Source organism: Seriola lalandi, unplaced genomic scaffold (genome assembly GCF_002814215.2).
Source record: "Seriola lalandi dorsalis isolate HSWRI2012SDOR001 ecotype SW California unplaced genomic scaffold, Sedor1 jcf7180002054927, whole genome shotgun sequence".
Taxonomy (NCBI): Eukaryota; Metazoa; Chordata; class Actinopteri; order Carangiformes; family Carangidae; genus Seriola; species Seriola lalandi.
In genome coordinates, this window is record NW_019525479.1 from 1160073 (window position 1) to 1179831 (window position 19759).

Genomic DNA, 19759 nt, shown 5'->3' on the forward strand with positions numbered 1-19759 from the left:
GGTCAATCACCTTGAAAGGAAGTGGAAAATAATGTCCACGTAAAAGGGATATCAAATTGTTTTGCACTATTGTTTGCTAATCAGCTAATGCAAAAATTCCCCTATTGTTACATTTTTTGAGTTTAGCTAGCCAGTGACTAGCTAGCCACTTGTTTTTGTTTTTATCAGTTATGCTAACAGTAACCACCAAATTATTTGCCAAGATCACCGACATAGTGATATTGCTACTACAGTACATGAGGTAATATATGACTGATCGGAAAAACACACTGGTAGTTTAATTTGCCAAAACTTCCATCAGTTCTGATGAAACATGTTGTAGCCAAATTTGGTTAAAATCAAGAGTGACTCTGTCAGTGTGCAGCCTGTCAGTTCACTAAGTGAGCCATATTTCTCTCCAGGCATCCTTTCTTCTCCACTGGATCAAGCCACCCTGCGTTCTGTCTAAACCACATGACCTCAGTCTGTTTTCCATCCAGGAAGAAGAGACCTAACAGAACCTGGTTCTACACGGACTCGAGAGTCTCTCCAACTTCCTCCTCTGTCTCTCTCCCATGCTCATGTATGGAAAGAGCTCAGCAGTGTTTCCACAACAAACACAACAGGAGCTTTCTCTGCTCTGCTTTCTCACCACTTTTCATCACCTCTGTCAACACGCTTGCACCACCAGCATCATTTGGAAAACTGAGTTAGCCACTCTTGTGTTTTTTTTTCCTTAGGTCATTTGTGATTTATTTTATTTATTCTTTCAGTTGTAAATCTGGTTCAGGTGACACAGGCATTTCTGGTGTCATCCCAATGATGAATGTCATCAACAGTGATTGTGTTTACATGTTCTGTGTATTTAACCTCAAACTTAAACACACATGGATGTATCACATCAACAAAAATACATCACATGAGCCAACATCCACCATCCAGTGTAATTAAACCCAAGTTTAACATATACAGTGTTATACTGTCACACGACCAACTCTGTGATCATACAAGCATCTTTATGACATGAATGCTTCATTGTAAACATGGTAATCTTTACTATCTTACCATCCATCCCATATGACAAGAACACATCAACTAACTCCAACATATCTTTGGCATTTCTTCTTACGTATTTGTCGATAAATGATAGATACCGATATCTGAAATAAGCCTAATATCTACTAAATCAGTCCTAAAAACCTGATTAAAAGGTTTTCTGCCAACTATAAAAAAAACAAACAAGCCAAAAAGAAAAAAAGAATACAGTGATTTGACGATTGGTTCTTCATCCAAGAGCAACTTTAATAGAAATGTAAAGGGCAAAATATGTGGCAGCAAACATGGCAAAGAAAGGCACATCCACTGTTTCCACAAGGCATAAATGTGATTTAAATTTGGCTTAAAGCTTCATCTAGCATAAGAAATAAACTCTAAGTGTTCCAATACAAAACAAATGAAACCAATAGACAACATGAACTGGCATATTTTTCTCCAAATATATTACAGCTTTTAGTTTTATATATATCTATATATATATATATATATATCTATATATATATAGATATATATATGTATTTATAAAGAAATTATACGAAAATAAAAAAAGAAACTAAACTCATTTTTTAAATCCAAATTCAATTCACTTTAGTTTGCTTCATGATGGAATAATATACACACATCCTCTTCAACAGAACTGAAAGACAGAAAGAAAGACTGTGATTAAACTCTTGAAAAGTTGGATCAGTAAAAACTTTCACTTCTCAACAACTTAAAAATGCTAAAACCCTAGAGTTAAAGGTGCCCTGTGGAGTTTTCTCTTAAACAGACGGTTATGTTTAAATTCAGTTTTACTCACCAAACTCTTTGTAATCATTTGCATCCTTCAGGTGTATATCCAAACGTGTTGAATCTTTAATTAGCAGATTAGCAGGAAACCAGCAGCAGGTTGTGAACCACTGTGCCAATTTTCTTGCACTGACCAATATGTAAATGCGTGATATAAATGGGCATACACATGAAACAAACAAATGGTGGTCCAATTGTTAAAAACGTTGCTCCATAGGCTTGTTAGTAGTATTGGAAAAAAAAAAAAAAAAACTCCACATGGTACCTTTAACTTGTATTTCTTGCCTCCAGTTTTCAGCTACTAGAGGTAGAAAGCTGCTGAGCCTGAGTGGAGCTGAGGTGGGATGAACCATCTTTGTTTTACACATTTTACCTAAAATATTTATATAATAATTGCCAAACTTATAGCATTTGCCAAGATTAAAATTGCACTAATCCATAATTCCATATATTAACAATGGATCGAGTAAATTTGGAATGTGAAAGATGTTGCTTGTAGTGATGAATTCACCAACTCTGCCGGTCTACTGAGCTTGTTTTGGTTTCATGGCACATACAATCTTTGGTTCAGTCACAGCGTCCTCATCAGCCCCATCCTCAGAGAGCTGCTTACATCTAACAAACTCTGATAAACCCACTCTACGCTCCATGCTCAGCTCCAAAAACCAGACAGAAAGACGTGAGACTAGTGGTGAAGAAAGTGGAACATATAGCAGATAAAGAGCCAAATGTTTCTCTCTGGAGTTGGTGGAGACCAAAACAGAGCGAAAAAGAGTGAAAATTGAACATACATTCATCAGGTGAACACATTCACATAAACATCATAATAAGGTGGATATCCTGTATGTTAGTGTTCTGTTTTCAGGTTGTTCCACTGCCCTCAACTGACCAAGATAAAGAAAATAAAATAAATAAAAAGAAAAATCAGTGCAGCTTTAAATTTACAATAGATTAAGCACCTTAGCTCTGGTAACTTGAATCTTTAAATGTTTTACCATAAATTTGCTCATTAATTGCTTTAAAGCTGAATAAAAAGGAGCCTTTCGTGTGTTTTGTTTGTTTGTTGTGTTAAACCTTTGCATCTCCAAAATGTAAACCAAAAAAATAAATAAATAAAAAAACATCATCACTCATGAGATCATGAGAAAAAACAAAAAAACAGCCTTGTTTGAAAAGATGAGAACTCCTAAAGTTAAAAAGGTCATAAAAATTAATGTAGCTTTATTAGAATTATTCATTTCGGTTCACAATGCTGAAGCCCACCACAATTTTTCATTCTCTCAAGTGTCTAAGAGTGTTGAACTAACAAAACAGATTACCCACACACCATCAGCTTCGCAAATTAGTTGCTTCACCTTGACCTAGAGCCAGGAGCTAAATAAGGGTGGGAGGAACCAGAAAAACTGCGTGGAGAAGGAAGGAGGAGTAAACACAGAGAGGAAAAGGATAAGAAGTAGGGAGGAGGGTGAAAAGGACAACGAATGAGGTGTAAGATGTAAACAAGAGAAGAGGGAGTGGAAGGACGAGAGCTGAGACGTATAAGAGAAAGAAAAGACGAAAAGAAGAAGATGGAGACAAAGAAGGAAAGAAATAGACATAAAAATACATATAGAAAGAGTGAGAAAGGCATGAAGAGGAAGCAGAAGTTCTGACTGAAGGTGAGTAGAGGCAGGGCTGTGAGGAAGAGGAGGAAACTGAAGCGCAGTCTCTGCTGCCATCTTGTGGTGAACGTTTGTTACTGACAATTTTCCCTCCATAACTGGTGGAAGAAAAGAGAAACAAAAGAGCTGCTGTTTACTTATTCGGTGAGGCAGCTTTCCTCAACATCCCTTACGTACACCCCATGTTTGGTCCTATATTTCCCACAGTGCCTTTCAACTTTTGTGTTGAAAGTTTTCACAAATTTCATAAAACCAACAGGTCACAGATGATTAGGCAGCAATCTTTAATGTACATATTGAGTTTGAAGTTGTTTTTTTTTTTTTAGGTGTCTGTTTATTCCTGGTATCCAAAAGGTGAGGCTGGGATTCTTTATTTCAGACATGCACAGTTTGCTGTGTATCATATGGATCCTCTGTGTACTTACTTCATGTATGAGTTGTCTCGCTGACATGTTAGCAGCATTAGTCATTTATCAAATATGTAACTGTTAATAATGGTATTTCTTTACCTTCCATCGGTTGCCACAGCTATTACACAACACAAAGGTCGTCATGGGCTCATCAGCGCTGCGTGTCTGCACCTATAACATACGCCAAGAGGAAAAAGTGAGCGATTTTAGTCTAAACTGTGTCCAGAAACGGTTGTTATTTTGTGTGTGTGTGTGTGTGTGTGTGTGTGTGTGTGTGTGTGTGTGTGTGTGAGAGAGAGAGAGAGAGTCGATACCTGTGTGTACGTGCAGCTCTTTCCGTGACACTTGTTGCAGATGAACATATCCGTCTCACTTCCTCCGACCTTCGACAACTGATGTTCTCTGATGGACTCTTTGGTCAAAGCCTCTCTTATCTGCTTTAGCTCTGCACTCGCCATCTCCTACACACACACACACACACACACACACACACACACACACACACACACACTTTGAATGCTTTGTCTGAAACAACCAGTTGCATTCAGGTACACAGGATTCAAATATTTACAGAGATTAGATACAGTCTCTGATATGTCCTAGATCTGTTAACCAGGAAAAGCTGTGGCCTTCATCCACACACACACACACACAGACACACACACACACACACACACTTTACTAATTAGAACCTTAATTGACATAATACAATGTTTAGTCTTTTACCCTAAACTAATCTAACCATGAAGTCACTCTCAACATCACACTAAACCATGTGTGAGTGACTGACCTCTGCCGTCATGCTGGCGATGCGTTGAGGCGAGATGTTTCCACACAGGACGTTGCGCCGCAGGTCGGGATTCTTCTGGTCCTTCAGGTTTGAGATGCGGCTTCGTAGACGACTTTTATACTTCATGTCTGTAGACTTAAACTCCTGGAAGATCTGTGAGCACGGCGAGCAGTCAAAGACACAATACACTCACAACTGATGAGCCAATACCCAGTGGGTATCAAATAATTGATTAAGTATCTTTCTTTAGTGTCTTCTTTTAGTGTCATAATCTTGCACAATATTTAGCTTGAAGCCCAACTCAAGGAGGATTAAATGTGCATAGGCACAGTCGCAGCCCCCACGAGGCTGTAATGGACATAAAATAGAAAGATGGCCTAACCAAAGATCCAAAAGTTCCTTCACACTGCTAATATAGCTCCAGTGTTTATCTATCAAAATAAAACACACCCTGTCAACACATTCAGATTAAGAGCTTCCATTCGGGTGTCAAGTTCTGTTCTGTTTGTGCATGTGTATAATGTTTAATAAAAGTCACAGTGTTGATCGTGTGAAAGGATATGTTCTTCAATTTGTGCTGCAAGGTGCTCGCAGTCAACTCCAATGGTCTTGTGGTCATCTGGAACAAACACACACACACACACACACACACACACACACACACACACTTAGCTTTCTGCACGTTTTCAGCTTTAGATACTAATTCATTTACATTTTTACAAAACTGCAAAGCAAAATAATGACACTGATGAAAAAGACTTTTGTGGTAAAAAAAAAAAAGAAAAAAAAAAAGAAAAATAATGCAAAAAAAAACGCAAAAAAAAATAAATCTGAAGTTATTGATTGATTATTGACTAGTTTAAATTACTTACATAACATGCATTTGTAAACAAAAACACATCTGCTGCTGCCGCCGTCTGAAGCTTCAATCCAGACATCCAAACATTGTGTTCAGACAAAACATCAAACTGACATTAAACCTCTGTCTAAGCTGCCGTCACAGACACACATCTCCTCACCGTCGGTCTGCAGCGCGGCCACCAGCAGCTCTCGACACTTGTTCCGTACGCTGTCGGTGGTGACGGGGGCGGGGGGGAAGGAGGTGACCCGAGCGGGAAGGGTGGGAGAGGTTGGGGTGGTGGGGGTCTCCCCAGACTTCTTACTGCTGACAAGGAGGAGAGAGGTTAAGTAGGGTTTAGCAGGGCGAGACTCAACTCTGTGAATCTTCAACGATGACTTCCTCCTGGAGCAGTAGGTGTCATCACTGTGCGACGCACCTTTTTTCGCTGTCACAGTCTTTGGAAGTGGATGATGACCTCACAGGAGAGCCTTCCCCCTTCTTCTCCTCCGACTTCCCCTCTGATCCATCTGTGGGGTGTTAAACAGAACACACACACACACACACACACACACACACACACACACACACACACACACACACACACACACACACACGGAGCAATTAAGGATATGATTTAAATATTGATTTATAAAAGATCGTCCACATCACAGCACAATTTCTCTAACATCATTTTTTCACATTAGGCTTATACAGACAAATTGATGAGCAGAAACTAAGTACAATTTGTTAAATAATCAATTTATCATAATTAACAGATTAAATTGATAATTAAAAAAAAAAAATTAATTCAACCCCTAATTCACATACAGTTATACTTCTGTATTTTTTCATTGACATAATGAGAACAACAGAACAAAACCGCCTGGCTGTAAAACTCTAATGGGTCCTCACAATGATAGAGGTACAAGAGCACACAACACACACGCACACACACATGCGCACGTACGCTCACATGCATGCGCGCACACACACACACACACACACACACACCCACACACACACCCACACCCACACACACACACACACACACACACCCACACACCCACACACACACACACCCAGCAGTTTCTTCCAGGACTTGATGAGAGCTTTGGCCAGAGTCTGAACCTCTTCATCTGAGCTCTGTTTCCTCACCGCGTTCACTGACATCCCGACTCTGGTGGACTACAGACAGAGAAGAAGAGAGAGATCAGAAACAGAGGGAGGGAAAGAGGAAATACAAGGTGTCCATGTAAAGAAATGTACACAAGTTTTTCTGTTAATATAATACATAGAAGCTCTGGAGGCGAATGTTTGACATCTATTCTGTTTAAATGTGCATAAAGAGTCAAAAGATTTTGTCTTTAGCTTTAACAGTAGCAGTTCAATCATTCCCACAGTAGTTCTGTTGCAGTGCATGCAGCTGCACGCCCCGTGCACAGAAATGTTATTCTCACTGACAAGTACACACAACGATACACAAACATGGGATATAAAAGATGAAGCAGAAACAAAGCTGATGCTGTGAATGGATGTTAACCTGGATTTGAACTAGTACCCGGTTTGTTTGTATTCCAACACTGACAATTCAGATGTTTGTGTGGTTACAGTGTTTGTGATGGCAAGATGTGAAGCGTTTCACTGCATGTGCTCACAAGTGTGCTCCGTTGCGTTTTGTAACCACAGTCAGCAGTGATGTCACAGTGTGTGGACACACCCTGGAGTACACTTCTACATAACTACAGCGAGGTAAGAACCTAAACCACTGCTGGATGTCCACGCCTTGCTTTAACATTCATAGTAGCTGCAGTGCTAGTAGTATACTAGTTACAGTAGTAGTACAGGTAGCAGCAATGACAGCTGGTCTACATCGGGTTGTGTCTGCTTTCAGGTGCACTTGGCAGAAGGGTGGAGTTAATTACCTGCAGGGTCTCCAGAGACATCTTGATGTTCTTCAGTTCCCTCAACATGTCGAGAGCACCTTCCTAGAGACAAAACAACACACAACGACCTTCATATTAATTTCTTACCCAGTAAATGTGCGGCCCACTCGCCCCACTTCAGTATATGAACACATGGTGGATGAACAGAATGATAATGCATGGGTCTCCGCCAGATTTGTGTCTGTTTAATAACCCAGTCAACTCTGAGTTATGACATACATAACATATACATCTGTACATTCGGGTTGACTTATACTTTCTAGGGATGCAATTATCGCAAATCCACACCCATAAATCCAATTAGAAATCATAAAAAGAAGATGCTCCTTATAACTCCAGAATTTGCCTCAATTAGCACAATTTTAAGATTTCCTCAGTATCAAAGTCATACAGCGATATTTGTCGATACATCCCTGGGTACACTGCAAACAGGAAGTGCTGTTTGCTAACTCAGCATACTTTTAATGGCACCAATTTGCCAAAAAAAATACTTATAAGTGCAGTACATTAGTAAATCTACTGCACTTATAAGTATTTTTTTTCATCAGTTAGACTCAGAATGTCAAAGGGTCAAGATGCCATTTTTTCGACTCATGAAGATTCATGGTTTCTTCCCATTAAAACAAAATTCCCTCCCACGGCTGAACAGCTGTCACCCACATGCCCTGAAATTCAATGTATTGTAAAAGGTTACCAAGAGAGTGATGGAGCCACAAGATCAAATTTTAGCAAGAGCAGCGTTCTCTGGGTGGAGCTCCTCCACACTGTTGTTGTCCTGCTCTGTTTTTAATTTCTCACTTAATGATACCAGGAAATTTTATTTTGGCAAATAAAAACACAACAGCTGCACAAGTCAGTGATATGGGATGGGGTCTTTGCAGCAGCTGTTGTGATGCGATTTAAGCTGGAGAAAAGGTGATGCAGTAGGTTTACATTAAAGAAATTCAGTGGAGAGTCAGTGGAAACAGGGGGAAGAGAAAGAAAGAAATTACAAAATGATATGACAAATGAGATGGTCCAGCAGTGACAAAAAGCTGGACGTGTTCCCACTTTGCCACATAAGCGACACAGATCCAAGGAGACATGCAGAGATAACATGACCTAAGGATGGATAGAGTTGGAAAAAGACAACAGGAACCAGATCTGGCTTTAGAGAGGGAGTCAGATGAATGAGAGGTGAGGGAGAGCAGGGAGAAAGAGAGGTGAAGAGGAACAGAAATAAAAACAGCAAAGGAGAAGTGGCTGTTAAAGAAAGAGGAGATGAGTGACAAACTGTGTTGTATTATTCATGCATCTTTTCCCAAATCCTGCTGTGACATTTAAGACAAACAACATCACTTCATTTGTGTGCAAACTGTTAATGTGAGACCAAGAGTCCCCAAACAATGTTTCATCCCCCCCAGGCTAAATTAATAAAAAATAAAAAATAAAAACACAACTTTCCATCATCATCATTCATGTGCAATCACTGAGAATTATACATAAGGCTAGTTTCTGCTGCTACGGTTAGCCTCAGAATGATGTATTTGATTAATTAACTGTTTGCATATCACCACCTTCTTTAGATCTGGTAAAGCAAAGAACAATTTCACACTCAGTCATGTCTGTTACACTGGCAGGATTCAACAACAGCGAAGAAGAGAGGTAATACGATTTACATCGTCCCGCAAACTAGTGTAACAATGGTTACCCTTAGCGTTAACTATAAACTTAGTTCTTAAGTAATCGATCTACATTGGGGTCGTGGGTAGAGCAACGACACGGGGACAGCTTCATCTGGATAACTATAATAACACTTTAATGTCCGCTTCCAAAGTCGGACAACTGAACACCAATAGCCATCATACATCACCTCACTGCCTTACATCATATCACTCCGCCAATCTTAACCATCACTAACTTTACAGGCGACGTGGATTATGTAGTTTCCAGTCCTAAATTATGGAACAAAATACAATCTATATGTACTGTCTCTGTACTGAAGTTGCCATTACTTAAATTCTTCCAATTCTCTCAATAAACCTGAAAAAAAAAAGAGTTAATCTACAAAATAAATCTGTACAAAAATAAATCGCATCTTACAACATCATCTAAAGTCAAACCTCAATCAACACATTTCTAAAGCAAAAACATGAATGAAAAGAAATCCCGCTCATTGCTGATAGAAAAGCTTGTAAAAGGGCAGAATTACACTCCCACAACCTTTCTTATTTCACTCAGTCTTCCTATGTTACCCACAATTCAAAGTGACAGCCAAGAATTCAGTCAGAGATTTAAGGCATGTTATGCTAGTAGCGGCTAATCAAATCAATGCTGTGGAGCTGGCTAACGAGGTCTAGTTAACTCACCTCTGTTTATATATCAAACTTACAAACATGTACAATATACTAACAACATGATACAACACAAATGATAAATATCTCACAATACACACAATATCAATGTGTGCTTGAGTGGTATAGCAACGGCAAATACATGTTGTTGCTAGCTTGACTTTCCTATGTTATTTAGCTGTTGCTTGCTCACTCCACCCTGTGGCCAGCGGTTGGAAATACAGCTCTTCACATTAGAACACAGAACAGCCAATTCATCCAAAAATCACAAAAACATAGTTTAACCAAGCAGCAAAAAGACAGTTATCAGTTATGTGCTGAAGCTAGAGGAACAAGATTTTAGTTTTTTACCTCAGGGGTTGGTGGAGATCAAACCAGAGCAAAGGGGAAAGTGAATTTTTGAGAATTAGCCGACATTCATCGTGTGGACACAAATACGATTCCAATAGGATGATAAAGCTCTGTGTCAGCTGGATGTGTAAACAGGCAATTCTTTTCTACCTTAACCATAAGCACTTGATATATAATAATATCAAGATTATCATTAATCAGAGGTGGACAAAGTACACAACTCTATTAACTGAGTCAAAGTATAGATACTCCAGGTCAAATATTACTCCTAAACAAGTGGAAGTTGCTCAGTCATATTTTTACTTGACTTAAAGTAGTAGTTGATTTTAAAAATATTTAAGTATACAGTAAATTTATATCATTAATATCATTTCACCAACCTTTTTCATTTTTTTTTTAACAGTGCATTTACAGAACCAAATGACTCTGAAACAACCTAGTGAATGAACTGACTGACTGTAGAACCTGTAGAATAAAAAGCTTGTAGAATATAAGACAAACTGCTACGAACGCAGCGTATGGCCTAATCGCATTTTTGAAAATTAAAGAAAACTCATTCAACTGACTAAAAGCTGCTTCAAAGTAACAAGTACTTTATGAAATGCACTGGACTGTTACAGTACAGTACGATATTTTTCTTTCAAGTGTAGTGGAGTAAAAGTCATAAGTTTCCAACAAAGTAATACTCAAGTACAGATACTTTTTAAGTACAGTATTCAAGTTAATGTATTTCATTACTGCCCACCCCTGTCAATATTATCAATTTATAATATCATTATCTATGTTGGATTTTATGTTGTTTGGGATGTCTTTCTTCCCTTGAGGTCAAAAATGGCAAAATGCAGCTTGAAATAAAAAGGGCACATTAAAAAGTAATTGGGGAAAAAATGATAGGTTCATACAAGTTCATTCACTTTTTTTTCATTTAAGTTTTGGTTTTTCTGCCACTACGGAGTTCAGAGGTTGAAGCCATCTAGTGTCCACACTGTTCTGCTGATGTGATGTGTTGACAGACAATCAGGACCCCATTTATGACTCAGTCAGTAAACAAAAAAAACAAATAAATATATTGAAACTGAATCAACACCCTGTTCAATGTATTTTTACTTCAGCTGGAGGCAGAAATTATTTAGTTTTGTGCCATTTCTGGAAATGTAACTTTCATAATGGATTTGAAGTTATCAAATTAGCACCCAGTTTTCAAGTGTCACTGTAATGATCTTGTTTATGATGATTTATTTCTATATAGATTAAAGCCAACAAACCTCTCAGCTTGTGTCCAACTGTCCCAAGGTTTCTCATATCATCAGATTTCAAAATAAAGTGCAAACAACACTTCCAAAATTAAAATGATTAAAAAAATTCCCTTAGTCATCTTTTAACGTCTGTTTACTTTTCACCTCTATAAAATTTGGATGACTTTTGGAGCAAACTGAGGTGAATTGACAGGATAATTGACTCCAGGTGTGGATGTTTGAATTGGCAGCTGTGATTTACGACCAATTATTTCCAATCATCACAAGAAAAGGAAAAAAAAAAAAACGAAAAAAAAAAAAAAACAGCTGTAGCAGCAGCAGCAGCAGCAGCAGCAGCAGTGTGAGATTTTCAGTACAGATTGGACCAGATACAGATTATAGATAGAGTCTAAATCCTCCTGCACAGGAGCAGCTAAAACACACTCACCGTGTTTCCAGAATTTTCCCTCTCTCAGCAGTTAAAGGTAGAGCCCATCACCTGATCGCATTTTTCTGCACATGCAGCAACTGTTGTTCCACTCACCGTATTCTTCTTGTGCACCATTTTATCCAGCTTTTTGGCGATGCGCTCCACTTCCTGGTTTTTAGCCATTTTGAGCGGAATCCTGTCCGTCAGCTCTGCTCCTCTGCAGCGGAGAAAACCTCCACCGGTGTGGAAGCAAAACTCTCCCAGTCTCTCTCTCTCTCTCTTTGCCTCTCTTTGCACAGTCAGTCTGTCTCCTTCTCTCCCAGCTGCTGCCTCCCTCTCGTTTGTTGTTGTGTGACACCGTGGGACGCTGGGAGTTGTAGTTTTCTTTTAGGATCTTTTCCAAATTCAGCCTGGAACATCCTGGAAAAACCTGAAGAGACTCAGAAATATTTCACCACTTCTCTAACATTTTGTAGTCTGCCATCAAATGCATAGCCTATCAAATTAAAGGTGTGCTGTACTCACTTCGTTGAGATGTGTTTCAGCTTGTATTTGATGGAGTGATGGAGATAAGGATTTGACTGCTGGTAACTGCCCATCTAAAAAATAAAAACACTTGCAAGTGAGTCAGATCAGATGAGCTGCTTGTGGTGAAAATCTAAACTTGTGACACAGTTTTCTGTTTCAGTTTTTCCATCATCACATTTATATTTCACAATCATAAAAGAAAACAATTCTCCAGAAATCTCTTCTCCCCTTGTGTGTACAGCCTTTTCACTCCTGATTTGAACACAGATCTTTAACTGCGCACATGGTTTGTATGAACCAACACATCCTGAAGAAACATCATTTCATTTTGACTGTTTTTTATAGTTTGAATGACACATTTTTGAGCTTGAATTTCATTCATTTATCCACATCAGTCTATACCTTAACCAAAATATAAATCCCTCTTCAGGACTAAATTGTATTTCTATGGGTGAAAGAAAACAACGTGGTGATGTAGAGCCACATCTGTATTATTTCAGAGAGCTATTTAGGCAACGGTTTATTTGTGATAATGGTGAAATGCACAGAAGCTGATTGGAAAATGAAAAGAAGCAGAATGCTCAGAAATAACTGACTGAATGGAAACATTTGTTGAATAACTGTGAAGTCCGTTTCAATTCCTCCAGAAGAAGATGCGATTATGATTGATGCTGATAGATCCTTTCCATGTATTTACTGTGTTCTTCCACTAGATGTCAGTGTCGTAAAGTTATTTTGTACTTGGTGAACACTAGGAATATTAATGAACAGTGTACATGAAACTGTAAAATACACCATTTATTTGGAAACAACTTCATTCTACACAGAGAAAAAAAAGGCACCACCCACTTTAGTCCAGTGCAAGTATGTAACTGTAAAGCATCATGTAACCCAGTAATGGCACCATTATGACTTAAGGTTTGGCTTTATCATTGAATATTTGCAATGGACAACTGAATTCTTTACATATTATTTTTTGGTCTTCAACTGTAGCATTTAAAAAAATAGTAACAGTGATCTTTATCTACTAAGAGCAGCAATGGCTCAAGTGGTAAAGCAGGTTAGTTACCAGTCACCGCTTTAGTGGTTTGATCGCTGGCTCCCCTGAACCTGGGCTGAGTCACGAAGGATATCTGATAAAAATAACCTGTGCCAGACCCAATGTGCCGGTGATCCGTGGTGGTGACCGCTCACAGGAGCAGCCGCAAGACAAAAACAAAGTTTCTTTACAGAACACTTTTCATATAGAGTTGAAAATAAATTATAAAAACCAAATATGACGTTTGATCAATAAGATTAGATTCAATTTTTTACAAGTAACATAAAATATAAAATCAAATTCACAAAATTCTTGCGATAGAAAATACAAGAAATAATAAAAAAAATCATTTTGATTATACAATTCAAAAACTCAATTGAACTCAGAATATGTTGTGCCAACAAAACTAGATTTAAAGAAGAAATTAAAAGATGATTCTGCTTATCCAGCCTCATTTCCTTGTTTCATTCAACATGAAAAAATTGATTCTGTAGTTTGTTAATCTGTTGGGAGATTCCAATGGTTCTCATTTGGTATATTAAGAATAAATAACCTACATATCTTTTCTGTCCCATGACCCTCTTTATATTCCCCATATTTTCTGACAGTGTCATATGTATCGGACATGCTGTGTGACAGTTCTATTCTACATTCAAGAGTTTAAAAACTACAAACTGTAAACCTTATATAAGAACACAAACAAATATCAATATATATTTCAAACATCTTGCACAGTAACACAGAACAGTCAGGCCAGCAAACAGAATGATGCTAAATTCTGACTTTGACAATTTGTCTTCTGACAGCGGTTCTCAAGCTGAGGTTCAGGACCCCAATAAGGGTCCCGACACAAATGTGAGGTGTCACAAGATGATTTATGGCATAAGTAAGTAAAAAATTTTCGCTACACAAAATGATTTGAACTTTTTCTGACTTTTTTCAACCTTTAGTTTTTCCTTATGAAATACTGGATATTTTGGAGCCTCAAACTTCAAATGAAACAATCTAAGAAGGAAAAATCTCTCCAAATCTCTAACTGAACTGTCAGCAGTCGAGTTGCATCATGGGTAAATGTAGGTGCAGACAAAGGTGTAGGTGGAATGAAAAAAAAAAAAAAAAAAGTCATATCTCTGGTTCTGCTTCATTGACTCTAATCCTGTTCATGACTGTTAAACAGTGTTGTAGGAGTGTTCTGTTGAATCTGAGAACTCTTTAAAGACACGAGCTGTGACGAGGTGTTACTTAATTTTAAGGAGTCACAGCCAAAACAGGTAAAGAACCATTCCTCTAATAGCAGCGTCGATGCACGCTGGCAGACTGGGGCTAGTGATTTATGTCAAGAAAGAGCAAAAAATAATTGGAAATGTCCCATATGTTTCATGTAATTTACAACAGATTACGTTTTTAAACAACCTTCCCCCCGCACTGCCTGCCAGCAACAACTCACTGAGAGTCGACTGTAGTGGTTCTGTCTCCTTCTAAATTTAAATCAGACTGTCCTCCCTCCATTTGAGACGAGTAAATAATTGTTGGAGAAACTTTTTTTTTTATTTTTTTGTCTCGTGAAGTCTTGCAGCTTGATGTCTGCAGCCAAGAATCTCCTCCAGCTGAGGATCTGCAGAGCAGAGCTGGCAGTGACATCAACAGCTGCTGGATGAGATAGCTGCCAGTCTGAGTGTGTGAGTGTGTGTGTGTGTGTGTGTGTGTGTGTGTGTGTGTGTTTACTACAGAGAACCTGGAGAGCTCGGAGGTATGCAGCAAGGGAGAAAAAGATGCAGAGGAGAGAAACTCATCCAAGAGATGACTGAAAGGAAACAAAAGCAGCTTCTTCCTTCTCTTTTCTTCTTTTCATCATCCCCCTCTGCTTTTCTTTTCCCCTTCCCTCCCCCTTCCTCACTGCCTGCTTCTTCCCTTGATCCTCTGCTCATCAGATTTCTTATTTGGTCTCTCTCTCTCTCTCTCTCTTTCTCCTCCCTTTGTCATCTTTTCTTTTATCATATATTTTTTTTGATTTTCATTCTTTCTCCTCATCTCCGATCCTTCCCATCTTCCATCTTACCATCACCCCTCCCTGGTCCTCTTCTCTTTCTCTCTTTCTTTATTCTCATCTCTCTCCCCTTCCTTCCTTCTTTTGCTTTCCATATCCTTCATCTCTTCTTTAATTTCTTCCTCTTCCACCTTGATCTCATCTAATCTAATCTCTCCCCTCCCCTCCCTCTCATTATCATCCTCTCTTCTTTTTTCTTCTTCCCCCCACTTGGTCCTCCACTCAGTTCTTCTCTTATCCTATTCGCTCTTGTTTCCTCATTGCTGCTTATCTCATCCTTTCTTTTCTTTTTCCTCATCCTGTTTTCTTTCCTGATTTTTTTCTTTTACCTCTCCTCTCACCCCCTCTTCCTCCCTTTTCTACCATATTTCTCCTCTCTCCTAATTCTTCCTCTCATCAATTCTCGCTCACTATCTTTTTCATCCATTTCTCTCATCCCCACATCATCTTTCCTGTCCTCTCACCTTCTGTCTTCTCATCATCCCTTTGACTTTTTCTTCTTTTGTCTCATGTCTAGTCTTTTTGGCTTTTCCTTTCCTCTCTCTCGTCTTCAGACTTCTCATCTCTTCTCTCTTCTTTTCTCTTTTTCCTCTCCTTTCTTTCTATTCTTAACTTGTATCAGTTTAAACCAATGAGTTCTTGAATTCTAACTCTGTAAAGAATCAGGTTAAAGTTAAAACAATAATGCTGCTCATTTTTGTTGATTTGATGTTTTTACTTTATAAACCCTCGATTTCCACTGACGCTGATTCATCAAGTTTATTCTGCAGAAAGTGAAGAGGTACAGAGAGGGTTTACTGTAGCTGCAATGGGAGTTTTATTTAGCTTAAATATTTTTTCACTTCCTACATAATAAAAAATAAGTATATTGAGCTGAATTACATTTGTAAACCGACCTTCTTCCAGTTGTCTGAGACTCTAGTAGTATACAGTAATTCATTTAGTTTGTGAAGTGGCAGCGATGGGGGGCTGGGGATGGATGGATAGGAGGAGGAGGTTCTAAAAGAATAGCCCGCAGGATCTCATTAAAAAACAGAAGAAATTAATGGGAACTATTTAATTTTCATCTGTGTGAACTGACCTTTGAGCTATAGCTCTTATGAAGTGTGAACTTCCACTTCCATATAATTCAATAATATAATATAAGATTCTGAAATGGACCATTCTTTATGATGAGTACTGAAAAGATCTTCCCTTTTTTTTCCAATTATTATGGCGGCACCGGTCAGGAAGTGCTGGGAGAGAGAGTAGGGGAATGACACGCAGCAAATGGAGTCAAACCGGGTCAAACTCGCTGCTCAGGATAGTTGAGCATTCGGTTATCAGGTTTCCCTCCAATAAAATCATTTTGACAACAGAGTCACTAGCCGCGTTTCCACGAACCTGCTTATTGTGCAATTTGAAATTAAGAACTAAAAAACGAGTAATGTCGCAAAAAAATGTACATGCTTGCATGAGGTGGTCTGTCAGCCTTTTCGACAAAGCAATATTTCGCAAAAGTGAAATGGAAACACTTTTTCCGCAGTTAAGTCAAATGACATGACTTGAGTAGTCACATGACATCCAAAAACATTGCAAACTATTTTCTACCAAAAATCCCTGATACGTGGCCCCTGCCGGATACAAGCCTTTCTGTCATTATGTTAAATACCTTACGTCAAATGCCCTCGTCGCCTTCGGTTACTACAACGGCTACTGCGGTGGATGCAATCAACCCCTACAATTAGTGGATGCTGGAAATCCTTCGCCATGTTTAATTGGAATGATTCTGCGAGAGGAGAAAACCCAGCTTTATTCACATAACATCACTCAATGGAAACACAGAACATTTGCAGGAGTGTTTTGTCAACTTTTCTCTTACTTCTATTTTGCTCAAAACTGCAACAGAAATCTGGCTAGTGAACCACAGCAGACTGTATCTTAGTTCATTATAGCCTTAAGTGTGTTACTCATATGTGAGGTAATGAATTCAGCCTCTGCTCTGACGAAGTTTCGGCAGACTCATTTACCATCAGAGAGGAAGACGGAGCCAGCTCAACACAATACTTGGCCTGCTTTCTGAAGGAAATAAGAATGGCTCCATCCATCCAACCGAGAGGACACTTCCTGTCTGAAGTCGTTACTAGCTGTGACTCCATAGATCTAGTGTAAGTAGAAAGGACACTTCCTGGTGCTGAGGGTCAAAATGAACAACTTGGGATCAAGGAGTCGGTACTTCCTGTTTCAGATGGTTAATAGCTGAGACTCCAAAGATCCAGTTAAAATAGAGAAACGCTTCCTGGCGTCAGAGGAGACTTTGAATGAGTCCATAGATCAAGAAGAGAGGGCACTTCCTGAATTCAGCTGCTGATAGTAGGTTTCATTGATCTAACGCACACAGAATGAACACTTCCCGGATACATAGATCTACTCCAGGTAGAACAAACAGTTCCTTATGTCACAAGTTTATCCAAAAGACCAAGGACAGAAAAAGGTATAGAATAAACCAGAATCAAAATGCTTAATTTTACTTGTAAATGTATAAAAAATCTTAATCAATCATTAAAACATTGTTTGATCCTCTCACTCTCTTCACCTGGCATCATTCTTTGTTTGTGATTTGTACACAACATCTATAAAGTTACACACTCCGCACCACTCGCATTGTGATTAAAACACATTGTTTTAAAACCATGTGTGGTCTCCTTCCTTTGCAACAACAGCCGCTCTCTCTGCTGCTCAAACATTAACCCACTGTAGGAGAAACTGTTATTTGGTATAATGGTATTTTCCATTTAATCGTAACACCCCTTTAATTTCATCCTTTAATCGTTTTTCTCCAGCATCAACAGCCAAATCACCCATCACAGCTATTCAAACGTTCCTTGGAAAGAGACTCACCGAATTCAGTGATAGCAGAGTTGACGGGAAAGCATCGATTCCCAAGGTGCAATAAAAAAATAATCAGAGCTTTCCTACTGACGACCTTATACACTAGAAACCACGACAGCAAGAAAACAGCAACACCCTTGAACTTATGGATGTCCGCCAGCAAAAACTGCTCTAACTGCTCTCTGCAAAAAAAATTAATGAACGCATCCCAAAGAAAAAACATTTCAACACCCCACAAAGGAAAAGCTCCAATTCTTACATGAGTACAACAATAAATACTGTCCCAATGGCCCTAAATTTAAAAAGCAAATGCAAGACAGCATTAAAGCTCTATACCCCTAACAGTCTGTACAAACCCACGTATTCAACAGGCAACTGACCTCAATCACAAACAATAGTCACAACTCCCTGAACTATGCAGCATCCTGAAACTAATGCTTTAAGATGAACACCATCAACTCTAGTTACACATAGATCAACCTGTTTCTAATCATGCAATCTAAGTTTGTGTATTTCTAAGTTTCTATTTTCTAAACGCTCCAAAAGTTGAACATTAATGTAAAACAGAAGTGACATAAAGTTTTTGCAGTGGATTACAAATATTTCTAACTCCGCATTAGAAAACGTATTATTGTGATACTTTGATCATCTGTAAATTAAATATAACAACAATTCTAACTTGATTCCAGTTGCATTGTGGGTGTAAAATTTCAAAGATGGTTCCCCATAGAGAAAGACACAAAATGAGAGCAGATTATTTGACAGTGCGGGTGTCATTGGTCCAATATTGGACATATTATAGTATATCACAGCAACAACCAGCAAGAATGTTCATTTAAAAGTGTAGGGTTTGCTGTCGCTGCCTTTTCCACAGTGGAGTTGTTTTGAAGACACATTGATGCACATCAGCTACAGATGAGTTTATCCTTCATGTTTTAGATTACTGAAACATTTTCTGTTCAAACACTGAAGCGGTGGGAAATATCTCAACTGATGTCACATTATCCACAAAAAATATGGAACCAGTTCTGCTTTTGAGAATTTAACATGCATAAAACCGATAAATCTTGTGCTTTAGCAGGGAAACAATTACCAACAAGTACCTTTGGAAAAATAATTCAGTGATAAAATGTTCATATGGCTCTTGTATTGAAGCAGCAGTACAATGGCGTCATTTTATTGCGGAAGTACAGCTGTAACAGACTCATATTTTTTTTCAAACATCAAAGAAACAGAAACAGGATGAGGAAACATGAATGTGCAGCATGAATGTCTCTCTGACATGAGACATGACTGAGCTGTGTGAGCTCATATCTGTCACAACTGACACATGAAGGTAATAACATGTTGTGAAATGTCTTGAAGTCTGAGGTGTGGCAGTTTTAAACACATTAGAAAAGGTGAAAACAATGTTTTTTCATAAGATAAAAAAATATTGAATTTATTTTTCAGTCAG

At 38.5% G+C, this 19759-nt stretch overlaps 1 protein-coding gene across 3 annotated transcripts; it reads right to left on the reverse strand.

The window, feature by feature from the left end:
- Nucleotides 1-1248: 1248 nt before the first annotated feature.
- tcea2 (transcription elongation factor A (SII), 2) lies at nucleotides 1249-12203 on the reverse strand. Of its 3 annotated transcripts, none has more exons than XM_087170055.1 (10): nucleotides 11933-12200; nucleotides 7449-7511; nucleotides 6606-6711; nucleotides 5963-6053; nucleotides 5705-5850; nucleotides 5247-5304; nucleotides 4686-4839; nucleotides 4210-4356; nucleotides 3995-4066; nucleotides 1249-1672 (listed from the first exon to the last, which is right to left on the reverse strand). In XM_087170055.1, the coding sequence occupies exons 1-10, from the start codon at nucleotides 11999-12001 to the stop codon at nucleotides 1664-1666; spliced, it is 915 nt and encodes a 304-aa protein (XP_087026181.1). In that variant the 5' UTR covers nucleotides 12002-12200; the 3' UTR covers nucleotides 1249-1663. The 3 variants fall into 3 exon arrangements, with proteins under 3 accessions (XP_087026181.1, XP_087026179.1, XP_087026180.1); XM_087170053.1 differs by lacking the exon at nucleotides 1249-1672 and adding an exon at nucleotides 1680-3583 and having other exon boundaries at nucleotides 11933-12203; XM_087170054.1 differs by lacking the exon at nucleotides 1249-1672 and adding an exon at nucleotides 1680-3583 and having other exon boundaries at nucleotides 5705-5847; nucleotides 11933-12201.
- Nucleotides 12204-19759: the final 7556 nt, after the last annotated feature.

Excerpts from the sequence above, each read along its gene's own strand:
- tcea2 (XM_087170053.1), bottom strand. The coding sequence starts at position 12,001 with ATGGCTAAAAACCAGGAAGTGGAGCGCATCGCCAAAAAGCTGGATAAA. Across the intron at positions 5,851-5,962 it reads GACTGTGACAGCGAAAAAAG|CAGTAAGAAGTCTGGGGAGA; the intron begins GTGCGTCGCACA and ends CCTCCTTGTCAG. Across the intron at positions 4,067-4,209 it reads AGAGCTGCACGTACACACAG|GTGCAGACACGCAGCGCTGA; the intron begins GTATCGACTCTC and ends CGTATGTTATAG.